We start from the raw sequence: 26023 nt of genomic DNA on the forward strand, positions 1-26023 counted from the left end.
CTGAAGTAACGTGATGCCACCATCCTCATGTGTTAGCTCACTCTAAAGATGCTCCTATATTGTCTCCAAGTGATGCCTGAGTCCATGACAGAGAAAATACTCAGGCAGAGAGATTCAAGACACACATGAAGGTTTTAACCTGTTCTCCTATTTGCCTGCACTTGGAGAATGCTGATCCAAAAGTCATGGAAGTCCTACTCTATTTCAGCTACGTGCTGAGCTAAGAAGTCCTTAATATAGAGCTCATTTAGATGTTCAGGCTGTCTATATTCATCTGTCCATAAGACTCATCTATGAAAACAGACTCAGAATTGAGGATCTTCTAACACAGGAGCCAGATACAGAGAAAGTAATTGAGAGGAAGATGTATGCTGTGTTGTCCTGCTGAACTTGATGTGGTGAAGGAACTACGGAAAGGAAATGGCAATAGAAGAAAAGCTAATACTATAACATATATGGTATACAGCATCAATTCATGTGTTGTAAGGCAGATAGCATGTACTCGTTATTGCAATAAATACCCTGAAAGTTAAATATTGTCTAAAATTATATCCCTTCTAGTAAGTGTTCGGTATTTCATACGCAGTGCAATCTTAAGAATACTTTAGAAATCATAAGAAGGGCTTCAAAGTTCAACTAGTAACAGTAGCTACGTTTCATTTATTAAAAAAAAAAAAGAGAAAGGAAGCCAGCAGAGGCCAGGCATGAATCGGTATTTGTCAAGCAGCATTCGATAGCGATGCAGGCAGTGCTGCTCCAGCCAAACACCAACAGACTGGAATCCTTTGGCCTAGCTAACCTTCAGGGTAGTTTAGTTTCAGTCTTCCAATTAGTTGCCCAGATAAAATATCTGTGATGCACTCCTCATATTCTGCAGGAAATATATATATAAAAAGTAAAAGCATTCTAAATTAATAAAAATAAAAGTGGTGTTCGAAGTGAGGTTCAAGAAGCCACTGCTAATATTCACTTGGTGGTGGTGGTTGTATTTTTTTCCAGAGCAAGCTGGCCTTTATATTTCAGAAGCCATTCACAAAGCAAAGATCGAAGTAATGGAAGATGGTACGAAGGCATCAGGAGCTACAGGTGAGTCACATATACAAATTTAATTTTCACTCCTGAAGCTTATCACTATAAAAACAACAGCTACTCGTTCCTTTAAGGAAGCATGCCAGCATTTAGAAGCATGCCTAGCCTAAATGCAAACATTTGTATCTAACACATTTCCATTTTACCTTTGTGATTGCTCATTAGAGCTCTTAAACCTCTTCCCTTTCCATGTTTGATGTTCAATTAAGCATGTAAATGATCAAGTGAAAACCAGCTTTGCCAGTCCAGGGAAAATCCAGTTTAACAAAATAAACCCAGATTTCTGTTAGTCAGATCATGAAAACAAATTAAGAAGGTTACTATCATTTCATCCATAATTCCCGAAACTCCTGTTACAAGGTTTGTTTTCTGCATATAGCCTTTTTGGTAAGCATGGAAGTTCATGACGCAAAAGTTTCTTCATGACAATAACTCCAGGCTTGTTACTTAAACTCTTAGAACAGTGACATTTGTGTGCAGATTGTGTGCAGAAGCCTCTCATAGCAGACTTTCCACACATGCAGCAGGGGCTGGACTACAGAGTTAACAAATTACACCTTTGTAAGCTGAATGATGGAATTACTGAGCTGTGCAATCTTTTTTTCTTTTTAAACCACCTGAGCTTTATTAAAACACCCTGCATTTTCATCTCCCTCATGGAAGCCTCACGTGCTCCAGAGATGCTCCAGCCCAGAAGAGGCCAAGATTATTGTACTATAGGTATTATACCCACAGCAACAACTTTGAATAAGACAGATGCTATATACACATACATGTCACAACCCCTTGTCATAAATAAGTTAATCCTGCTGTGAGTTTTAAAACTTACGGCAATTTTTATCTTTAACAGTGCATTCATATTTTTAGTTTTTTTTTGCTGGCAACTCCTGTACATGTTAACAACCATGAAAATAGTGGGTTTAGATTTTAAAGTATAAAGAATAGGGTTTTTGTTTGTTGTAAAAAATGGTAGTCAAAGCTTTTAGGTGGCTCCAATCACATACCGAAGATTAATAACAATCAGACAACTTCAGACCTTTACTCCATTGAAATCAATGCCAGCACCTCCATTAATTCCAGTCAGACCAAGCTAAGAAACTGGTTTTAAAAAAGCCTAATTATGTTTGTTTACTATAAAATCTCTGCCTCTAGCCACACAGTGACTTGAAAGCTAAGGTAGCTCTTCTTAGAAGCACTGAAATAGCGCCAAACATTTTGAGTCCTACTTTAATTTTTCAAGTGAATTCTGTTTTAACCACTCATTAATCCAAATCTTTGGTGTTTTTGTTTGTTTTCTTTGGACAATATAGTCTTAATACTAGATAGATACAAGGAGGAATTCATTAAAAACAGTTTATTTCAATAATTGCTTTCTGAGCCATCACACTGTTTAGGGACAATTTATTTACTCTCATTAACCCTCACTCAGAGAGAAGGTTAAGTCATGCTGCAGTCTGAGATCAAGGACACTCAGGTTTTGTTGAGAGCTCTGACAAATTCCAGGATGACGTAATATTTGTTCTTTCCCATTGAGAAGAATGGCGATTTAGAAGAATACATCCATGCCTTATCTTTTGACTGGAACAGCAGAGCTAGGAATTGGTGAACGGGTTGTGTAATGGCATACTATGACTTCAGCAGAGTTAGGGCTGTAAGAACAACAAATATTTTGTTACCTTTGAAATCCAGAGCCAGACTGACTCACTTCAGCAATGAAGTACACATGCATCATCTGCCTGTAATCTCTCAACACTTGTTCATTCACCTAGACCGATTTCACTGCTGGCTAAAATCATTGTTTTATCTTTAGAGCAGCAATTCAAGCTCTGGTATTTGGTACCATGAGTTGAGGGCACTGCACAGAAAATGGAATGAAAACAGACATTTTACTAATGTCTTCTTCGTTGCGTTACAGCAATGGTTTTACTAAAAAGATCTCGAACACCTATTTTCAGAGCAGACAGACCTTTCACATTTTTCCTGAGACAAGCTAATACAGGTATGTATGCTGTCTAATTCAGTAGCAGGATCATTCACAAGTAGCACTGAAATCAATAAAAAGTCTGTTGTACATACAGTGACATTCTTCAGCCTGGGAAATGTTAACAACCATGAAAATAGTGGGTTTAGATTTTAAAGTATAAAGAATAGGTTTTTTGTTTGTTGTAAAAACCGGTAGTCAAAGTACACAAGTCAAATTCCCTTCTTCCATTTATAAGAGCCTAAATAACCTTTCCACAACTATTATAGACACCAGAAATATCTTCCTGAAGATCTTGAATGCCCCAGCACAGGAGACAGACCTCCACAGGGCAATTCAAATCATGAATTGGCTGGATCAGTATCTCAAGTTCAAATTGAGATCCTCCCCTGTAAACAAAACTTGCTCATGCCTACACAGACAGCACACAGCAAAACAGACTTGTGATTGTAGACACCGGGCTCCCAGGGCCTGCAATTCCCAGTTTTAATTCCTACCTCAGCAGTTTGAAAGGCCGTAGAAGTTCAGAAGTTCTGCAGACCAACCACCTTTTACCCAGCTATGGCTCAGAACATACAGAAACAAACTTCTCTTCCCTCATATCATAAATACCAACACCTTGAGATTGGACTCTTCACTACTTAGCATCCTCATGAAACACTCAGGCTATCAAAAGCCATATTCACTGTAGGTAATTTCGAAAATGAGACCTCAGCCCTGCAAAAAACCTAACTTGTATATTCTCTTTTGCAAGGAACTGCCAAAAAACATTTTCTCTTGCAAATAACTGTTTCTTGCTAACAAACTTCCCCAACCCCACAAACAGAAAATGCAGGATATACCTGAAAATCTGTGGCATCACAGTGCTCTTTTGGCTTCTGCGTCAGACTCTCTCTCCTTTCAACCATCAAGTTATATAAACTACTCCAGATTCTCTGCCAAAGGAAAACACCATAAAGCTAGTTGACAACAACAAAGTTTTTATGCACCTTTAGCATGTTTTTGCTCTTCTGCACTCTGAGGCCAACTCCAACATCTCTAACCCTTCCTTTCAAGGTAGTAAATTTGCACCTTAGGTCTCTTCCTATAAAATCCTTCAAACCACTACATTTCTCTTATAATTCTGGTCACTCCTCTTTAGATTTCCAGAGAACATACAACCATTCTTAGGGTTCAGTAAAACGCTGCTTGGGGCCTGCCAAAAGACTGAAGGGAATCGTTTTCCTTACCTGCTTACAAGAAACCAATGATGTCCTCTTAGAGTGTGAATACATGTGTAATTAACAGCCTTGAAAGCTTTTTAAAAACCAAAACAGTCATTAAAGACTAAAGCACACTAGTTTAAAAATGCTTTGACAATCGTTACCGTTTAGTGAATAAACATCTTTTTTAGCAAGTGTGGAATTAAAAAAAGGCACTAAAGGAAATCTGATCTATGAAGCCTGAGCCGTAGACAGATCAAATAGTGATCTGGGGGAATAAATTTGCTCAGTTTACAGTATATGATAAATGTTATAAGAAGGAAATCAGATTGTAGCAGAACTCTTACATGAAAGAAAATACACACCCTCCAAACAACTCACAATTGGAAGTGCATTTATGTAATCTAAACTTTTTAATGAAAAAAAAAAGGAAAACTGAAAACATGCAGGTGTTTTGTTTAGACTTGGTGAATGAAGTTTTTCCGAGGGGAAAATGGGAAAGGGTTCTACTTCTCTGTTCAAAGATGATTTTTTAGTCAATGCTTTGGGTAAGTTTCTGTTTGCCTAATGGTTTGGGCAAATTTCTGGTTGGGTTACTAATTAGAAAGGCCTTGGTTTTGGTATTGCAATTTTTAAGTTATTTCAAGGCAAGCATGCAATTGCATGTTCCATTTTTCCATACAATGATTACAAATCTGCTAGTTCCATGCTTAATTTAAGTTTTTAAATTGTACTATGCTTTTTGAAAACCTGGTCCCAAACACTGAAATAATTTTACTATTGTTTTCATTTACAGGTTCAGTACTCTTTATAGGAAGAATTACAAGTCCTTAATAAATGCTAGTTAATTCCACTGTCTTCTGTTCCTCCTGTGGTGAACCTTCCTTCAATGAAATTAAAGGCAACATATATATATATATATATTAAAAGTGTTTAAAATAACACTTGCAAGAAAAACAGCAAGTCTTCTGCCACCTGATTACTTCAGGAAGCAGCTGTCTAGGAATCATTAACACCACAACTGCAGCAAAGATTGTAGGCATATACGCATTTGAGGAAAAGCTGAACAGATTTTGCGATTTTGCCACCTAGATGTTTAATAATCTCAGCCACAGCTTCCGGTCATCTTCATCATGCTAGCAAGTAACTGACTGAAGTCAGCTCAACTTGTTTGGTATCAAGGTTATCTGAAAGCATCCCACAGGAAGGCCAGGTTTTCAAGCGCAGCTTTATTTCTCTTTCCTGAAGTCTTGAGAATAAAACTGAAGTTCAGTCTAGTCCCAGATTTAGCTATAATCTAGCTGAGATAGGAAGGTAACAAGCAAGCAGCAAAGAGCTGTGAAGAGTTGAGAGGTCGTTCCAAAACTGACAGAAGGGCAGGTAGGAAGTAGACATACCACTGAATCAGTAACAGAAATATTACTACCAAAAAAAGGGTAGTAATACCTACCTTCACTACCTTTTTCTTTTTAAATGAACGCAGCATAGAACACATTCCTGAAGAACAAAGAATGAAGCTGTCTCAATGAAGCTGTCTCTTGAAAAATGGCTTTTTCAGCACCCTATTAAAAGCTAAGATAGGGTTTTAGTACAAGTCACCAACTGATGGCACGATGCCTCAGAAACCCCTGCCCATAAGGATTTTAAGTGAAGATCACAAACTAACTCTTAAGTAAAGGAAAGCTGCTCCCATTGAGTCAAAGCTTTCCAGAAGTTAGCAAAAATGAAAGACCGGGTCAATGAAGTATTCAGTAATAACTTATGTCCAAGATTGCTGGACTGCTCCTCCCATTCGTAAACACGTAAAAGATTCTGACACAGGAGAAGTGCACAGAATTCCTCAGAGGCTACTGACCTCTACTTTTCTACACTGTATCTTCATAAAACTGTGTGCCATTGATGTCAATGTGCATACAGTACATAAGTTTGTTACTCTATTCACTGAACAGTAAAGCACAAAGTACACCATGCTAAGATCATCCTACCATAGTCATGACTCTGCTTTGGCTTTTCTTTCGTTCTGATTAAGAACAGAATATCCAGTGAACAGAACTGCTCATTATTCAGTATCACACTGACACTAAAAGATGGAAGTTCTGTAAAAGGCAAAAGGAACCATTCCAAGTAAAAAATGTACTCAGTCCTACACAAAGATTAAAATAGAGCTTTTATTGATGGAATAACAAAAGTGCTTTTCTTAAATATTTTTCAAAATACATTTATACAACTTACAATAATATATCCAAAATAACTGTATATACAAAACATTACCTTGTTTTATGTATGTGCTTTTTTTTTCTGAAAATTACAAAGCAACTTTTTGGCAAAGTTCAACCTTAAGAGGTGATAGTTTTGAAGGTTGGATTAAGAAAATAGAACCTGAGGGAAAGTGACACTTAAGTCCATGACAAGCAAGGAGTTCTCCATTTAAATAAAAATGTTTTCATGATATTTTTCACATTACAAAAATAACAAATGAAGAAAAATGATGGATACTTTTCTCATCATTTTATAGAGCAGCTTCTCATTCTTTCCGATACAGAACTTGAGATAAGAGTGCATGTCAAAAATGAATGCAAGTAAGGACAGCAGTGCCCTGCTGTGGCTTTCTCTTGTATGCAGTTCCTTAGCTGCTGTTGATATGGTTGACCTGATTGGATCTGCGATGGATTTCTTCCAGAAAACTCTCTAGCTGTTCTATCAACATTCGTTTTTTAAACCTGCATTTAAAACAAAGCGTAATGAATACACATGATAGTAAACGAAACATCGTTCACTAAACTTTTACTGAAACCTGGAATCTTAAGTTATTATTTTAGGTACAGTGCATGACAACATTACATAAACTGCTGTCCCCTCATGTTCTGTTAAGCTACTAACATTAAGCTACTAACTTGCTTTCAACTTAGTCAGAGAATATAAAACTAGGGTTACTGTAGTCTATTCTAGTATGTTGTTGAACATCACACAGCCTTTGGAAAGCCAGGAGAAATTCCTCAGTGTTTACTATTTCCATCAGTAAACTTCTCAAGTACAGAAATAAAATATATGCCAAAACAACTAAAATCCTAAAGCTAGCAACAGCTTTCAGGGACCATTTGCATGCCTTCATAGTGCATTCACAAAAGCCAAGTGATTTTGGTACTGGTAGAGAAATAGCCATTACACACTGCAGAGCAGATATAAGGAAAATACAAATGAAAGTTTAAGAAACTAAAGAAAATACAGATTTAATCCATACCTGGAGTCTCTGCACTTCTATTCCTTATTGACTACAGAAATTTGGACAGCAGACCGTTTTGTCTCTTTTGCTTGAACCCACTGCAGCATTACTGTCCATCGCTATTTCCAGCGAACCCTAACCCCTGCAATGTTTCTGCATCTGAGAAGCAATTCTGACTGACACTTTGGCAGCTGTATTCATACTGCAATAAGCAGCAATGAAAAGATCACACGCTTTCTCAACTCAACACTTTTCTGAACTGTACTCAAGAGTTCAGTCCTGTGATCTTCTTGTTCTATGATCCCAGCCAGGCCTCCCAGTCCATGCTCATGTCTCACTTATAAGTCTCAGTAATCACAAACAAATCCCACACCAAGTACTGATTCCCCTCCATTCTTTGTCATTCTTTTGTCACTCTGCTTGTTGAAAAGTACCAGCCTGGAAAATGGCTATCTACTCCTTTTCATTTGCTCTAATAAAAGCCAAATGATTTAAGCTAATAACAAAAGTGTTTTACTATAATACATCCTAGTGAAAATTCAACATGCTTATATTCTGTGAGTAATGTTACTTTTCTGAATACGTTAAGTACATTTGAAGCAGGATACATTTCTTAGAAAATTAAAGCCTAGTGGAGGTAGGAAAAATATATTAACTGCTATCACAATAAATCAAAATCCTGTGCCAACAGTGCAGTCATTATGTCCAGTCCCACAGTACATCTCACAAGCTTCTTTTCCAAATGCTGAACACCACAGGAACAGGTTTTCAAGGCAAAAGAACTTTTCACCATAGGAAATGACACTCATTAATACAATTAAACATTGACTCTTGCTGATTTAACTGTCCAACCTGCTAAGACAATCAGTACTCCTAGTAAAACTTCCTGAAGTAGTTGTAACTATTGAGCACTAAGGTTCATTATTATTTCAAAATTGTTTGTATTAATTCTTTCTAGAGCTTTTATTACAAGTTGATATTTCTTAGCATTTTGTCTAGGTACATACTTTATGCTTTGTTATGTAATTAATAGTTTAAAGCTCTCAGTTTGTAGAATAAATAAAAGGGAATTGAATTTCTCATACCAAGAATTGTCAATTTGAAGAATTTTGATTCATGTTTTCTTGTCCGCTTGTGCTCTAGACTATTGGGCAAGGTGCTAGATAGTCTCATCTAGGCTGCCTTTTCTCACAAAAGGTTGAAACTATTTTTTGAGGTCCTTTTGAACCTAGGCTGTTTTATGATTCAATGTTTCTATTTAGCAGAAAGTAAAAAAAAAAAAAACTTGGTCTTTCTGGGAGGGCCATAAATGGCTTGCTATGCCAACTCCAGAAATATTGAAGACCTCTCTAGCCAACTTTTTCCATCAGCATATACAAAAAACTGTTGGCTGTGTCGACAGACAGGATTTAGTTCTGGTGTTTCCAACAGCAACATTCAACTACTGCCAAGCTTTGTAGGGAAAGAGTCAGCTCAAGATAACTAGAATACAGAAGCAGTGCAACAGAGGAAAGAATTACATATCTCAAGAGCCACATTTAGGGGCACAAATATTCCAAACCCACTAATGACTGCCACAGACTACAAGAGCAATAAAATTGTATTGACTTGCTGAGGTAGTGAGGAAGTACGTACAATCTACAGGCTAAGGAACAACTCTGGCAGGTGATAAAATATTAAAGACAGATCAAGCAAAAGCATGAAAACAGAAATTGTTGCGATAGGGAGAGCATGACCTATCTGACCAACTGTGCTGGCAGTAGAAGGCTAGAGGAGCTGTATGAATGCCCTATGGTCCGCGTACCTTTACCTCTCAGCATGGTTTTATGATAAAATCACTTGGATTTTTAATTTCATAAAATTTGATCAATAATGCCATAAGAAAAAAAGCTGATTTCTACAAAAACATAAATCAACTATTCACTGAAGTAAACCTTAAAGTTATATTTACAATTGAAAAGATGTTGGAATTTCTTTTAAATCTAACAGTCTTGGTTCCAGTCAGCATTACATTTCTCTTTTCCTTTCTGAGCAGTCACATAGTAGGCTAGGCAAGTAGTCTGAAGATGTAAGAACAAGTGTCACTGGATTAACATTTTAAAACCCCAGCAAACCCTACCTCTGTCTGAGGCTGTGGAAAGAGGACTTATTTCTGAAGGAAATAAATCTGAAGAGCAAACATGTTTACGGAGCAAACCTGAATCTCAAAACTATTTTTAGGACAGGATTTTGAACTGATGAGGAATAGTGAATATAAACTGTTTCTGAAAGCTTAGTTCTCAGTAAAATGCAGTACCTCCAGTTCTTCAAATTAGCAGTACACCCATATTTGAGCTCTGGAAGTGGACTGATTTTCTAATTACCATTGTGCACCTACTTTTATGGTGACTTAGCAGTTAAAACTAAGCTAAAACTGAAGATGTTACGCGAGGCAAAAAGGTGAGCTTGAACAAAAAAACGCATCAGGAAGATTACCTGTTTGGCTTTTTCCCCCCTCTAGCAAATTACTTGCAATGCAAAGCTCTGTGTGGGAAGTTTCAAACAGACATCTGCATGGTTGTCAAGCAGCTATGAATAGCAGTACATGGTGTCATTTTAGAGGGTTAATACAATTCAGTGACCTACCTTGAAGCTTCTTTAATAACATTTTGCAAAAATATCAGACGTGTTTGTAAGCTTCCTTGTACATGTTTCAGTAAAAAGAAGATTCTTTCATATTCTTGAAAAGAGCAAAAACAGTTTAAGAGATACTAGGCAGATATCTGTTGCAACATTTTGCTTAATGTGAGTGAAATGCAATGTATTTCATTCAGCTTTTGTAACCTTTTAGGATATATCAGCTAACAACCAGGCTCATAATGTTGACAAAGCAGTATGTTGTTAACATTAGCAAATGTAGGATACTGGGAGTTCAGGATACTAGTGGAGCACTTAACATGCTGATTCTAATGCCAACAACAAAAAACATGACTTCCATCAACACTGATATAAAAAGATATAGCAATGTTTTAATCACTCATCCATGCAGTTTTTAATCAATATTTTAAAACAAATCTTTAACTTTAAATTTGTCTTGTGATTTAGTATTTTTCTAAAATAGTGATCTAATATTAATTCTTTGTCTAGCTCTCACATCAATCACCTGATGAAGATATTCGGTATACTTACTCCTTCCTGGTTTTCGAATTTCTTTCATAATTTGTGCTCTTAGCTCTATATTAATCTCTCTGGAACTTCTGCAGTGCACTGCTTTTTTCCCTTTACTGGGTGAAGACATTGGCAAGTTTTCTTCAGTACTTTGTTCTTTACTATCCATTTCCTCATGATTCTCCAAAAATCCATCAACATTCAAGTTATTCCCTAAATGTTCGTGGCCTACATCCTCTGTATGACCTGCAGGTCGATCCAATGAATTGAATGGAGAAGAGGACATTGAGAACTCTGAATCCATGGTATTTGGGAAAACATCCGATGAAAGTGGGTCTGTAATATGATTCTCCACCATATCATCCATTGCAATCTCATTATCAGTATCTGACACTAAAAAACAAACAGATTACACTTGCAAGTTTTGCATTCTTTGTGATCTGATAGAGCTCAGTGAGCCTACTGAGCATTGATTAAATTCTTAGAAAGCTATGCTCCAGCTTGTATACTCTACCATACATGCTATAGTCTATCACACGTGCCAGACACGAAAATGTTTGTGGATTATAACAGTAAGCACATCAGTTTATCTCCCAGCAGTTAATGGCTTAGATCACAGGTATACTTTTCACATGAGAAGGGAAATCACATGTACGATCAAAAGGAAAGAAAAAGCCTGTAAAATGTACTTATGACATGTTTCTCTTTTCCTATTAAAGTGAACTGACAATTTTACTGTAGTGCTGAACAGTGAGCAAGACTGTTGCACAGCACCTCAACTCCACACTAAAGGAATTGAATTCACCCCGCTGCAGTAAAATTCAAAGTAACTTCACGCAGTGATACTTCTGAAGCATCTGAATTCCCAGGAAAAGGAAGAACATTCTACTGTTTACACTGTCTCCTCATTTAATTCAGGAAATTCATTGTTTATACTGGAAAGTTCCTATGAGAGAGGCTTCTTTTTGAAGGGCTACATTAACTCTTTGTAATTAGTCCCTAATGCACACTTAAACACTTCATTTTCAAAAATTGCCGTATTTGGGAAATCAGCCAATGGTACTCTCACATAAACAAGCTTTTTTGCATAAATAAAAACCAAACTCTCTCAAAACAAAGATTCACTTACTTTTGTGAATAGGAATGGGTTTAACAAGGTCAGGCTGTGCTTGTGTGGTTGGTATTGGTGGCCCTTTTCCTCCAATGTGGTTATTCACAACTGGAGGAGTTTGTGGTCGACCTCTGAGCAGGGGTGACATACACCGACGTCTTTTTGGAATCCCTTGCATATTTGGTTCTCCAGGTCTTTTATGTTTATTTTGAGGTCCTGATACAAATTCATCTGCTTCATCTATCATCATTCCCTGTATTTAATGGGTAAAATAAACTTTGAGCCAGAAACACATAATATAAAACATAGTGAAAGCTTTGATGTTATAACAATATTTACCATGTATATGGCAATGTACAACATGACATTGTGTATTGACTTCTTAAGTGTTAACCAAATAACTTACTGAAGTCCAAGACAGATTTGGATGACAGGGAAAGTCCACGCTCTCCAAGATATTTCATTTGTACAACAGTTTGAAGGCACAATACTGGTTTCTAACAAAGACTGTCCTCCATACAATACTGTTGATGGAAAAACATCTGAAGAACTTTCTTACGGATAGTACCTTTCCATATACTTGGAAGCATTTTTCCCATACATGCTCTTTGAATGGCCCAATCAGCAGACACACACAACAGCACAATTTAAAAGTAGCATTATAGAAAAGTCACCTTTTTGTCCAATTTGAATGGATTGCCAAATGTATGGAGCCTTCGTGGTTGGTCAGGATCAAGTTCTCGGAGCGGAGAGGGTATTTGTTTTAGATACTCCTGGTAGTTTCCCATTTGTGCTATCGGTACACTGTGAACTTGATCTGTTTTAATGGAATTGTTTATTAATATTGTTTATTAATAATTAATATACAATACTGCCTACTTTACAAGAGTTTAGTCTATATCCACTTAACTCCAATTTTCAGTATTTTATCAAATGCATTAACACCACAAATGTGCAAAACTCACCATTATTCTCACCTAACTGGCATTTATAGCATCATGTTTTGAGTGTAGAAAGCTTGCTTAAACGAATCAGTATGTATCTTGAGTTCCATCATGACATGGAAATAGAAATAGCTGTCATGCATGGATTTTAGTTTTCCAGTGTCCCATAGCTTTCCAACGAGGTAGATGGGTAAAAAACAAGAATTGCAATAAATTTTATCTAAAACATTACTACAAAGAAAAACTACATTAGTGCAAAGTAGTAATGCCAGGCTGCATATAGCTTTGAAATACAACTATCCAATTTTAGTTAATTAAAATTTGTTGAAACTAGCATGACCCTGAAGCAACACTGATTTTTGACCACTGGAATTGATAAGATTTTAAAACCCATAGGACCTGAACAATTCTGATGAATTTAAAGCTGCCAAGCCTCTAGTCAAGCAGAATATATGCTACCAGAAACAGCAGGAAAAAGTAATATTTTTGATGTTAACCCCAAACAGCAACTTTGCATTTCAAACAATATTAGTTAGAACAAGAAAATCTGCAACCAAGTGAAAACATACACTTTCAACTTGCATTACCCTTCCCATTTTCTCCACCTTTTTTTTCTCCACCATCTATTTGTTGGATACCATAAAGTAGCACCCGAAGACACAGCAGAAAGAGAAAGGAGTAAGGAGTATGTTGGACTTGAGTAAGGAATTAGACTACTGAACTATTCACCGTTGGCCTAAAGGGCAAAAGAATCACACTGGTAGCACCCAGTAAGCCACCTTGCCTTTCCACTGTTCACAATGCACTTATTGTATGGAGAAAGATTATAACGTTCAGAACTGTACCATGAGTTTGTTTGGATTTATCATGAAGGTTGGGGAAAAAAGATGAACTAAGAATCTTAAGCAAATGACTAAGTCTCCTCAGGATAGACTAAAGGATAGACCAGTGAATCTATCTTCTCTATCCTCAACTATTTTTCTTCCATTAAGTTATTTAAGGAAAGAAAAGGAGATTACGGCAGACACCCACTAAGGGTTTAAGAACTAATCTATTTTTTTCAGTCTTAATTTTTTAGTACAAGTACATATCACAGGTAGGCAAAAAAGTGTTATCTAACCTTCATCTTGTCCTTTGAGGAACTTCCGAGTACTCTTCAGTAAATTAGATCTCATTCGTGTTAACTGATCCAAAAGATTTCTTCTAGGTATGTCATAAGCATTTCTAAAAGTCTGAGGTTTCAAATCCTGCGGTTTCAGCAAATAAAGTTTCAATTAATACAATGTATGAAACAATATCTAGCATTTCAATGGTAGTATATTGAAAATAACAACATTACACACAGTGGTGCTTACCTTATTCAGCAAAGCTATTTGGAACCCAGCATACTCCTTCATATTGAGGTCTAGAGGTCTATGAGGAATTTCCCCAGTAATCCCCTGTAGCAGATGTTGAAAATCGTTCCTATGTGCCATAGACAGGTTGTGTGATCTGCTTCTGACCTTAATTCCAGTCTCTTGCGCTACCTTTTTGCCTACAGAGCCAATGACTCTATCGGACTCTATTTTGGCCTTAATTTGAAATAAATAAATAAATAAAATTGACAATATGCTCTTAAAAGGATTAGTCAGACTTATTCATTTTAAATTCCTACCTAGAAGATTCAACAATGTGCTAATACACTATGACGACCATAACCAGGATGAGTGCTTAAGGAGTGCTTAATACATAACCACTTAATGTTTACTACAATTTCAAATATAGTGAACAGTTTGTGCCTAGTTCTTCTGCATATTTCTCCTCTGCTGCCCGTTATGGTATCTAAGCACCAATATGCATGCAATGCTTTTATTTTCATAGAAAGCCATAATTTGACTAGCAACTCTCAGCAAATCTATCTGTACTCAAACTTTTTTCTGCTGTAAGAGCTGAATACTAACTCTCAAAAGACCAATTCTCCCACAACTATAGTTGTGATCTCTCATACAAGGGTATTAACTTTCTAAATGTTCAATAGAGATAGTCTTAACATTAAATAAGAAATATGAAATACATGATAGTGCCCAATCCTGTTTGACTAGAGACCTAACCCCCAATGTCATGTTAGATTTGTACCAAAATTAAACATGTTCATAAACGCCAACTCTTTGGCAAAATACAACTGAACAAAGAACTAAAAGTAATTTGGTAATGCACCTGCCAATGCTTTTGCATTTTCACAAATTGATAGACTACTTAAAATCTGAATATGTACTTAAGAATACTTCTGTCTCTACTGGCAGAATTTTACAGAAGTTAGAGCAATTTGCAGTGTACGTCACTGAACTTTAGAAATGTAAAAAGGCTAAGTTGAGAGACGAGTTCACTTAGCAAAATACTGAGCAACGTGACCACGATTTCCTAGAATATACTCCAGACTTTACTCTAGACTTCAAGAAGCTTGCATCCTCCTTCAAATAACACTTTATAACAATGTTTTAAGAAAAAGTGTTTCCATAAATACTTGTTTGCTAACTGAGTTAGAAGTACTTGCACTACTGTTTCTTAGAGTTTCAAGCCTATTGCATTATTTTATTCCTGAACAAGAAAGCTTAACATGCACAGTTCAACAAAATAAAAGTGGAGGTAGCAAGACTGAAATAATTTAGCTGGTGCAGAGGACCACTAGTCAAAGACACCAGCACTATTCTGTACAGTCAACAACTTCTTAATTTTCAAAAGGTCACTTGCCACTTCTGTCTGTCCTATTTGAGATTCTGAATTCTGTCAGTTTAGTTTATATTTACAGAACGCTTCTCATTTCAAAAGACACTTTCTGATTACCTAATATAAAACCCTCTTTTTAGAAAAATGCTAGAACAGCTTTACAATCTAAGGTAAGACAACATGTTTTCTTTTGGACAAAAGTATAATACTAACTATACATGTAAAAATGTTCCTTAAATATAAAACATAACTTACACCTCCATACCTATCTTTATAGTCCAGTCTATAAAAGTCTGTTTAAATGCTTTCCTTCAATTTACAAAACCAAAAAATTTTGCTAATTGCTTAGGGAAGGCATTAACTTGATCTTTCTGCTTTTTTTCCTTCAAAGCCATTGAACTTGAGTATTTTAAGATTATCCTGATATTACAAGTTTTTACTGCTCTTTTGCTTCAACATTACCTGCTGACTCAACTTTTTGAGATATGAAATGACACTGTAACTAAGTCCATATTCCACATTGTCAGCTATAAGGTTTGGTGCTCCCATCATTCTCACAGCTTTCTTCAAAGGCTGAAACATGGAATATATTGTAGAGTCATATTTAACTTTACAAGCGTTATATACATATTTCAACTAACTATATCCATTTCATATAGAACCTCAAGTCCTTAAAGACAGAAAATAAAAGCTTTTCAGGGCAGGGTTTTGCTTATAAGCATCATTGTACATCAAAAATTAGCCATTTTCTCAAACGAATATATATTCTACTAGAAATAGGAAGAAAACACCCGTAAGTGGAAAGATAACTATAGTTGCATAATAAAATAGAAACAAACACAGTAAGTCATCTTACCCCAAGATAATAAGGAGGCATTGTCTTCAAATAGCTTTCAAATGACTGCAGCCATTTTAACGTTGGCTTTGCCTTGTGCACTTTAAACAAGTCATCTGATGGTTATAGAAAATAGAAATGAAATATGTCTATACATGTTTTTCTAACAGGATAAATGCTCAAGAAAATGTTAATTCTTCAATGCTTGAATACGTTGTTTTAACATATATGCAATTAGATATAAACAAGAGATTAAAGTTGCAGCCAAAAGATGGAACCTGACAAATTGTTTTCAAACTGAATTGATAACGAGACACACTGGGGAAAATAGCTACTGAAACAGTAAAAGGAGGAAGACTACAGCATATCTGAAAGAATGACAGTTACATTACTCTTACACTTTGGATGTGATTCAATATCACTTAACTATTTACTAGTGGAATGAATTAATAATATAATACATTGGTCAATATTCTACATTTCAGGTGTGACTAATACTGTCATCATGTGGAATAATCTGTTTGGATCAGATCAATTTTTCAGTTCTCTACTACTACAGGATTTTATGAATTGGTATTTACCTAGCAGTGGAAGGAGGACTGGATAATTGTAAGGCATCACAAATAAATTCACACAATTCAGCGCTGTACTAGCTTTCAAGTAACCAAAAGGATGACCAAGTTCACTGTATTTTGCACTATTGCTCACATATACCTGCAATAAAACACATTATATGTAAATCCAAAATACTGCGTTTAAATTTTACGTCTTATTTTGATTCTAGAAAAAGTTTATGAAAAACAGCTTCCTATAAATAACTTAAGTGTATATTTTACTTGCCTGCCAGCAGGTCTGAGGAGATTTTCGTTCCAGGATAAACTGGGTCAGTGGTGAAGGCTCTAACTCGTATTTATCAAAAGGCAGTTTGTCAATGACCATTGGTTCACAGTCAGTGCAGGAGAATTTCACCACAGGATGAGATGTGCGGGGCGGCTAAATATAAACATTCTGCTGTTAATGAGTCTGCACAGTGACTAAAATTTAATCCTACTATGACAACTAAAGTTATACAGATTCTTTGAAAACAGACATATTTAAGGAGCCTATTCAATACAGGATTCATACTTATTGTTAATGAGCCCTAAATACTCAATTTATGGAATCAGCACTGTCTTAAAAACTGATGGAAGTTAGTTTTCTAAATACATACTAGTTATTTTATGAAGTCTAAAACAGTAACATTTCTTGCATATGCACAAGCATTACAAATGGTAATAAATCCTTGTGTGGACAAAAATCTTTAATGCTACTCTGGGGCATGCCCACTTCTAGTCACTGTAGAAGCAAGCACTGCAATTTCTCATTTGCTGACTTCCTTTATTTAACATCACATTTCTTCCTGGACAAATTTTACATTCACAATTTTCAACCTGATTTAAAACAATTTATATAATATGAAAACACAAGTTTTACAAGGACTTACATTTCAACTACAACAGTGAAAACCTATGTCAGTTCAGGCAATTTATTTTTTATCTTTTTTATCAACCACGAGGAAAAGGCTGTGATTGATGAAAATATAGTTTCAGTATAAACTTATAATATTATGAAGTTTTTTTGCTCAAAGCAAAAGAGCCTTGTTTAAATTAGGAAAATTGGAACTACGTGCCTTTTGTTGAAGGGTTTTCAGAAGAGGAACTTAAGCTTTTAATACTTACCTTTAGCCTCCTTCAAGCCCAATTGGGAAGCCTCCTTCCATTTAGTCTCTTTACAAGAAAGGAACTAATACATAAGATGAGCTAGGGAAATGGGGTTTCTAGGACCTTCCTACTACCTCACCTTGAAAGTAATTTTTCTACAAACGTATAAGCTCTAGCCTCTTGCTTTTAGGATAAGCCACACAAACATTATCTGCCCACATAGCTGATCTTGCCTTGAGTGTCTCCACTCTGAGGAAGGTGTACTGTCCAAGTGCACACAAAACAGGAGGCCCAACCAACTGAAGGAACTGCAATTCTCTTCAAAGATGCCTCCAATATATAGTTGTGGTGGAGTTTCTGACCAAGCCATGAAGCAGTTATACTAGGAATAAGAAGGCTGCAAAAGAAGTTGAATGCTAAGACTTGAGAAGTCCAACAAGTTTTGTATGGACAGCAGAATTTTTTATTTTTTAACCCTAGCAGTGGGAGCAGCCATTTAAATGGTGAACCAACAGAATGATTAGCAGACTTTCACACACATTTAAGAAAGCCTTGATAGCACTGTCTACATTATATGGAACTGTTATTAAGGTAGGACCGTTTTTGACTACTCCGCTGTGGAGCACGGGACAAAGAAAAATAACTACAAATTAAGTAGATGTTGTAACTCTTGTCTAAGTTTTAACACTATATTGTCAGTAAAGTCAAAAATACAAATCTTGAAACTATCAGCAAGTGTAGCTCCCCCACGCTGTGTAAGGAAGTTTGTGTGGAATTCCAATTGACATTAACAGAAATTTATCTGCGTGTGCAGTAATCCAGTGCTTGTGCAGTTACGTGAACCATACGTGCCACAAGCAAAGCAAATATTTTGTCTTCCACAGTTTAGGTGAGTTAACATCAACTTTTCAGTGGATTTAACTCTTCACTTGGTAAGATCTGTTTTATTAATCTCAATCAAGACCTACAGCAGCAGACAAATTCTAAAGACTCTACACAGTGAAATGATGCAGATATGCCATTGATAACTACAAGGAATACACAGGGTAGTTTTCCTACAAAGCAGCTTTTCGCTTTTTAAATGACTATAGATTTACTTTTATTCATATGTTAGTTTGATTTGTAGTTAAGAACAGCATTTGTATCTTTCACTGAATGTGGCTATAGACACCAGCAATATCCAAGTCTGTAAACATGACTTATGTATATATACAAACATGACTTTTATACTAGTATCACTCTACAACAACCTGTATTTCAAAGGACTATTTTTTTCCAAGGGATATACAGCTCAAGAAAAACCTCAATGAGTTTGCTAGTCAAACTACTTTCAGATCAAAAAAGTGAAAACAGATCATGAAAGGCAGGGAACAATTATACAACTGCATCAATTCCACTTTAATGATTTTCAAAGAAGGATACAAGGATACTTTATACTAGAGATTAGTTTTCATACCAAACAGAAGGCATCAGCATACTCTTATGAAAAAAAGAGCAATGAAAACTAGTTCTGCAGGCAGCATTTTGGAGAAAAGACAAGTTTCTCTGCTTGGGATAAATTAAAAGTATAGTTCCACCAAACAGCAGCAGATGAAGTTACATTCAACTGATGCTGTGAATACAGAACTATCACAATGATTCAAAACTTGGAAGATCATACTATCTTCTGTTAATACTATCTGTTAGGTAATAAAATGTAGTAGTGCATTATCAAAATTCCACCTTATTTCTGGCTTTACATTTTAAGAGTTCAAACAAACGCTATGTGATATACAGCCAGTTTCTTTACGCTTCAAAGTGAACACCATCTTAACTCAGATGCATCACTTATGAACAAATAACTGCAGTACAGTGATATTCCTTCTTAGTTCACACAGGTTTTTGGTGCTTCCAATGGAGTACATCTCTCAAGACTTAAAAGTAATTGAATAGGAAATCACAATATTTGCCCACGCACAAACCTTCTGCTTCATCTAACTTCAGTACTTACCAGCGTTGGAGAATTTTGATCTGGCCAAAAGGATTCAGGAACAGGCCAATGACCTATAGGAACCCCAGTTTTAGGGTTTGGTCTGACATAAATAAGTTTGTGACAGCTGTGCCAAGGTTGGGGTCCAAAGGGCCTAGCTATATCCACCTGTCCATCTACAAAATAAAAAGGCTTTATGAGTCAAAATAGTGTTAAAGCTCAAAAAGAGCATTAAGCAACTTCTGTGAAAAGTTAAAGAACTACGATCCCATGGAAGCTATTACTTCAATTAACATTATTTCTAAGAATACATAATAGTTGTTAATAAGCATTTCTGTAGAAAGATAGAAACAATGAGAAACCAAATAAGCACTGAATGTCTACAATATCAGAGTTGAGAATCAAATATCTGAAGTCCTTCATAATAGTGTCTTTCTCCCATTGTTATTCCCAGATAACCTTCAAATCTCCATGCTTAAAGACAGCATTTAATGCACACAGCCAAGACTGCTGAGCTAACTTCTTACTGCAGCAAAGCAGGATTAGGAAGTCTCACAAAAACTTCCCAGTAACATCCTAAAAGGGTCCTAGATTTTCATTTATTTAGAATGAGAAGTTAAGGATACAAAATTATAATTGCTATTTTAAATCTTAGCGTGCACTTTACTATGTTAAACAAAGAGATAAGCATAAAACCACAGTATTATCAACATCAAGCTATTTGCATTTCTAGGTAGTTGCAAACTACTGCTTAATACTCATGAACTCATTTTTCTACACTTAAAGAGAATAACTGCATTTAAGACTACCTCAGTAACACTACCAAATGTAGAGGTTTTATCATGTCTAATAGCTATACTGACAGTATTTTGAAAGAAATTACTAACATGGTAAAACCTTTTTGTAGCAATTGAAAAGACATTGCTACAGTTTTCCTTTTGTTTTGACAACTCTTAACATTAACTTCACTAAACTATATTGACAGTTATCACTGCTGTTTGCTAACAGTGTAAAAATTTCAAGTACCATCAATTGGTGAGGGATCTGGTCCAGCTTTTTCAAAATTTATTACCACTCCACTTTGCACTTTTTGCACCAATGATTCAAGACACTGATTCAGCATTCTTGGAGAGCATACACAGTATGATCGACCTAGAATGAAACAGCCAAGGTTAAGGTTGCTCAGCAGTCCTGCCCTTATTTTAAGTGAAATCATTCAAAAATTGTTGCCTTGCCACTTCCAATGACATATGTATGGAGCATCTACCAAACATTCTCTTTAAGCAGCAAGGCAGCCTAGCAAAGCAGTGGCAATGTTAAATGCATCTCATCTGAAGTGTCTGGGTTTTAGCCCCATAATGACATCTCAAATTCTTGGTTGGATTTATGGAAAATGGGCTCCCCCTTGTGACAGACATCAACACTTAACTGTCCACAAGTCTCAAAGCACCAGCTGGGATAACCTGCATTAGTCAGAAAGTAGTTGAATCAGATCCTTTTGGAATGCTTTTTTTTAAATCACTTTGCTTATTTTCAACCACATCTCCTCCAATGCATCCTAAGAATCATTATGATTTTAGTATGTGATGTAATCAAAGCCTTTCACAAAGGAATTATAGAACTAATGCCTGAGTTTCATCTTGAATATATTTTGAGAGATTAAGAATACAAGTTACGATGGTGAAAAAGTATCATTTTTGCAAGAATTCTGCAATTCGCATTGCAGAAATTCTTCACTGCATTCTCTGAAAACTCTGAAAAAATCAAACATTTCCCTCACTTTTGGCTTTGAGTATGCCAGAAATTCAGCATAACTGTACTATAAAACAGACTATTACAATTTCTAATTGTAACAAATGCACTGAAAAAAAAATAAGTTCTCTGGTAATGAACTGCTAAGAAAATAGATTCACACTCTTCCAAGACAGGTTACATTAAATTATCTGTAGCTTTAATACAGTAAGCATCACAAGATTTATAATTGAGTTTTTAAATGGTTACTCCACCACACATACCTGATTAATAACGCTAAGTCCAATTCATTTTCAAAAGCATTATTTTATCAGAGGAAGCCAAGGCACCTACCCCCTGTGACTTCACACATTGGCGTGATTGCAGAGTCATCCACTGGTACCCCTGTCATCTGCTCTGATTCTGGTGACATGATACCAGGCAAGCGAAGAACTAAAGCAAACAACCTCTGATCCCATCGAAAGGGTTCCTTAGTCAACTCACTTCCAGGAAGAGGGGAATTGAGAGGTAAGTGGAGCTGAAAAGGAATTTAAAGCTGTGAACACATTGCTTAAAAAAGAGTTACATAGTTATGGCAATTCACTCTATTTAAACACACCTGTAACCTTTCCACAGATATTTGTGATTTTCTTCAGCTACCATACATTAGAAGTGGAGCTATTGTTATTTAATCAATACTTCAAACATATTTCAGGGTAACACAATGCCTAAATTTGAGAACTACAAACCAAATGTGAACGAACCTTTTATACTAATAAGCTTCAGAATCAATAGGATATTTTCTTTAGAATTTCAGCACTAACAACTGCTTTACTGCAGCAGTCTCTTGTTCAAATAACTTTCTACAAAATAGGCCCATTCTCAGATCAGTCTTTTCTTGGATTCCTTGGATTCTTGGAGATAAAAAGGCACAACCAAATGAAAAGGTAATTTTAATTTAAGACTCCTGCAGAAGAAATCTATCTCAGGTACAGTTGCACAAAAAAATCCAGCTGCCATGATCATTTACTTCAAATAACACAGCTTCAACAAGCAAACTACTGTGACGGTTACATTACAGCATCAGAAAGCACAGACTTTAAGTTGGGCATGTCCCAGACGCATGACTCCTCTGTTCTTTAAGTGAAAAACAGATTAAAATCAACACTGAAATGTAAAATGTGTTCTCACTTTTACATAATCAATAACAGCTACAGCTATCTATACAAGAATTGTCTGCCATGTGCCATTGTGTTGCCTCTTTCTGGGAAGAGCTCCATAAATTTTATTTTAAAATATTACAGATACCATCCAGGGACATGAAACACACAGGGGCATAATTTTCCTCTAATTCCTGGAAGAAATAGCAAAGATTTAAAAGCTCCCAGCTTTAAACGTAGTGCACTAAAGAATGGTCATGGCATTATTTATTAAACACCAACAGCAACATCCACAGAGACCCACAGAACATTAAAATTCTCAGAGATACCTGTAGAATTATAGCTAGTTAACAAAGAGAAAAATCAATGCTTTAGCGTCTAAGGAACACTTAAAAGACTCTCGTCTCTGCTTTTGCATACAGATTTTTCCCCACTGACCTGTGTGAATAAAGTTTATCAAAACATTCAACTCCAGAAAGTGTACAGATAAACTGGGCTTATAACAAGTAACAAGTTTCAGGAAAAAATGGTAAATCCTTGACAGATGATACCACTGTCAGTACAAATAAAACCCTTGTTTTTATTCTAGTGTACTGCAGCCACAAAGACAGGACAAACTCCAAGTAATGACACGAATAGTAGCAACAGTTCTATTACCTGGCCAAATACAGGGGTTAGGCACAAAAGCAGAAACTCAAGAATGGCTGCTAGGATAAAACTTCCTCGCACAGCATTCAAAAATTGAAAACTTCAGAAGTTTCAAATCTAAATCTTATCTGTGTCCCCAAAGGAAACCATCAGTCTTAATGCAAGTTCACAAAAACACGCATTTCAGTTCATAGTGGCTGGTTAGCAGGTCTGCAACAATTTGTTTTTAAATGAGATGAAGCTTCAGCTATTCCTATTTACATAACTGCTGAGAAAAATACATGCCTTCATGTTTGAAAAATAATTAGTTTATGCAGTCTCAAACCCAGGAACAAATATGACAGAGCCACTCATAACATGTGAGCAACAATCAGAACATTTTAGACTTCTTGGTACACCTGATGCTTCCTCCTCAATTTGTTTTTTGCTAATGCAAGCAGACAGCACATAAGAAGAGCAACATTTTCCTCAAATGTATCACGTGAAGTTTTTCAAAAGGCACTCAACTATGTACAGGGTTTATTACTGATCAATATGCATGTCTTTCCCCCTTTTGAACAAGCAGCCTCCAATGCCTGTCTGGCAAAGGTAACTTGGTTAAAAGAATAACCACATAGTTCATAAACAGCCGGCCTTGATCCTGACTGTAAAAGGATCCAATCACAAGCACCAAGCTGTCACCATTTGGGGCTATTATTAAGCAGTGCCATACCCCAAACTTTCCTACATAGATGTGAGCCAACAGGTAGGACTTAAAGGTTCTGCAAAGCACATTTCATTTGCAAAACATACCTGTGTAGCAGCATTGTATCTCTCCAGCAGCACACACATACGGATCCCATCAGACCCTGCCCCAATGCTATTTTGAGCTCAGTTTATTTCAAACTGCAAAACCTTTCTTTAGCTCATCCTGTTATAGTGAGTGAAACCCCCAGAAACCAAGCAGATCTTCGGAGCAGGCTACTGCAATATGCACAAGATGCTATCAGAAATGTTTTCAAACTGTAACAAGACATGCAAGGCCACCGGTATGTTTGAATCATATGGCCTCATTCTCTTCCCCACAATTCAATTTCAGTTAAATTTAAACATCCATTTTTCTGGATGGGAAGTTATAGAGAAGTTATACATTCAAACCACACTTCAATCTCCACATGTTAGCAACTCAGTCTTTCCGCATTTTTTGTTTGAAAACTGGAATTGTATTACTGCAGCAAATGAATACATTGCAGAAAATAAGATGAGCCTAGAAACATTGTCATTTATTTCTTTCCCCACAAGTTTCACATCTTTTCCTCTGCCTTGTCTTTTATATTGGTTGAGCTTAAGTAAAAAGGAGGTTGTTTACCAGCAGTGGTATTCAACATGTTGTATATGTAAAATCACACAAGAGCCCTCACAACTCAGTGCTAGAAAACAGATTTGTTTTGTCTCAAAACTCTTTCATAAGAGCATGCACAAAACCTACCATTCCCAAATGCCATAATGCTACAATAAGATAGCAGTATGTGCCTTATGGCTCTCTGCCTTCAAATTCACTAAAGTGTACAGGAATCTAGGGGAAGAGGTTAGGGTTTATCTCTAACATGACAATATGATAAAGAAAGTTTATTATTGGTGAGCAGATCTTTTCTTTGAGCACTCGTCTCTACACAGTCATGCAGCACAGCCTGAAGTCCTCAAAAAATACCAGAGGACCTCTAGGCCAAATAAAAGGTAAATCACCATTAGACAACTGTGCAGTGACATGGTAGCTGGTGAAAAGAGTGCAAAGCACTTCTGGCAATGACTCTGAACAGAGGCTCATACATTACAAGGAACAGCTCTAGTGCTGCATAAGCTTTAGCACACAGGTAACTACGGGCAGCTGCATCATATTAAAACTCAAGAAAAGTTGCTACAAAACAGGCATATAGACAGTAAACTTATTTCTGATTTTCTTAGATATATATCTGCAAGTAGACTTTCTGAAGAGTCTTTTCTTTTACCCATAAAAACAGCAAGGCACATAAAACATTCCAAGAAAATGCAGCATCCTTAGAGGACACAAGGACTAAGGACAGACAACAGAATTCAAGCCCAGCTGAGAAAGTCAGCCATTTACAGACTCTCTACTTCAGATCTTTGGGAAATGAGTGCTTTCTTATTGTTTTCTATGCAATCTTTTGCAGTTACAAAACCACAAGTTGTTCTTCCACAGGAAATAATTTCAGGTCACAGAGACACCAAGCCAACAGATAAACCATGTTAATGACAGGATCTACTGTGCCATCCTGATAACCGTGTTAGCACTAAGCTGAGGGTTGCACAGTATTCACAAGTCAGGAGCTCCAGGACTCAGTGCCAAATACTGTGATCCTGGAAACTACTAGCAAGAATAACATGGATGAGGAAGGATGGGAACACAGTGAATGGGATCTGCCACATACTTATTACACAATTTGATTAGAAGTCAAGACTTGAGCTGGAAGAGCTACTATAAAGAATATTGTGGAGCACTTCCCATTCTTGATTACTGTTGAAAGTAAGGAGGATCTTGCCACTTTTTACAGTTGTGGCAGGTAGGATGCAAGATAA

The 26023-nt window shown here is 36.3% G+C and overlaps 2 protein-coding genes and 1 long non-coding RNA gene across 4 annotated transcripts in view; 1 reads left to right on the forward strand and 2 right to left on the reverse strand.

Annotated features, from left to right (window-relative positions):
* Window positions 1-5496, forward strand: part of LOC118165428 (protein FAM124A-like) — an 81095-nt gene extending 75599 nt beyond the window's left edge. Inside the window, exons 7-9 of the mRNA XM_035323452.1 lie at window positions 1000-1086; window positions 3005-3088; window positions 5069-5496. Coding sequence (XP_035179343.1) covers window positions 1000-1086; window positions 3005-3088; window positions 5069-5106 — 209 coding nt within the window. The 3' untranslated portion in view covers window positions 5107-5496. The remainder of the gene's footprint in view (window positions 1-999; window positions 1087-3004; window positions 3089-5068) is intronic.
* On the reverse strand, window positions 996-3877 carry LOC118165459. Its single transcript, XR_004750056.1, has 2 exons — window positions 2766-3877; window positions 996-1372 (listed from the first exon to the last, which is right to left on the reverse strand). It is a non-coding gene; the product is annotated as an uncharacterized LOC118165459 (long non-coding RNA).
* Window positions 5497-6420: 924 nt separating the features above from the next.
* INTS6 (integrator complex subunit 6) overlaps window positions 6421-26023 on the reverse strand; it is a 41907-nt gene continuing 22304 nt past the window's right edge. Inside the window, exons 5-18 of one of the 2 annotated variants that reach the window (XM_035323399.1) lie at window positions 21993-22176; window positions 20934-21059; window positions 19929-20083; window positions 17079-17231; window positions 16820-16952; window positions 16260-16354; window positions 15866-15976; window positions 14053-14268; window positions 13818-13944; window positions 12428-12570; window positions 11772-12006; window positions 10664-11035; window positions 10121-10214; window positions 6421-6992 (exon numbers count right to left, since the gene is read on the reverse strand). In XM_035323399.1, coding sequence (XP_035179290.1) covers window positions 6899-6992; window positions 10121-10214; window positions 10664-11035; window positions 11772-12006; window positions 12428-12570; window positions 13818-13944; window positions 14053-14268; window positions 15866-15976; window positions 16260-16354; window positions 16820-16952; window positions 17079-17231; window positions 19929-20083; window positions 20934-21059; window positions 21993-22176 — 2238 coding nt within the window. In that variant the 3' untranslated portion in view covers window positions 6421-6898. The remainder of the gene's footprint in view (window positions 6993-10120; window positions 10215-10663; window positions 11036-11771; window positions 12007-12427; window positions 12571-13817; window positions 13945-14052; window positions 14269-15865; window positions 15977-16259; window positions 16355-16819; window positions 16953-17078; window positions 17232-19928; window positions 20084-20933; window positions 21060-21992; window positions 22177-26023) is intronic. The other variant, XM_035323407.1, reaches the window with a different exon arrangement.

Source organism: Oxyura jamaicensis, chromosome 1, assembly GCF_011077185.1.
Source record: "Oxyura jamaicensis isolate SHBP4307 breed ruddy duck chromosome 1, BPBGC_Ojam_1.0, whole genome shotgun sequence".
In the NCBI taxonomy this organism is placed as follows: domain Eukaryota; kingdom Metazoa; phylum Chordata; class Aves; order Anseriformes; family Anatidae; genus Oxyura; species Oxyura jamaicensis.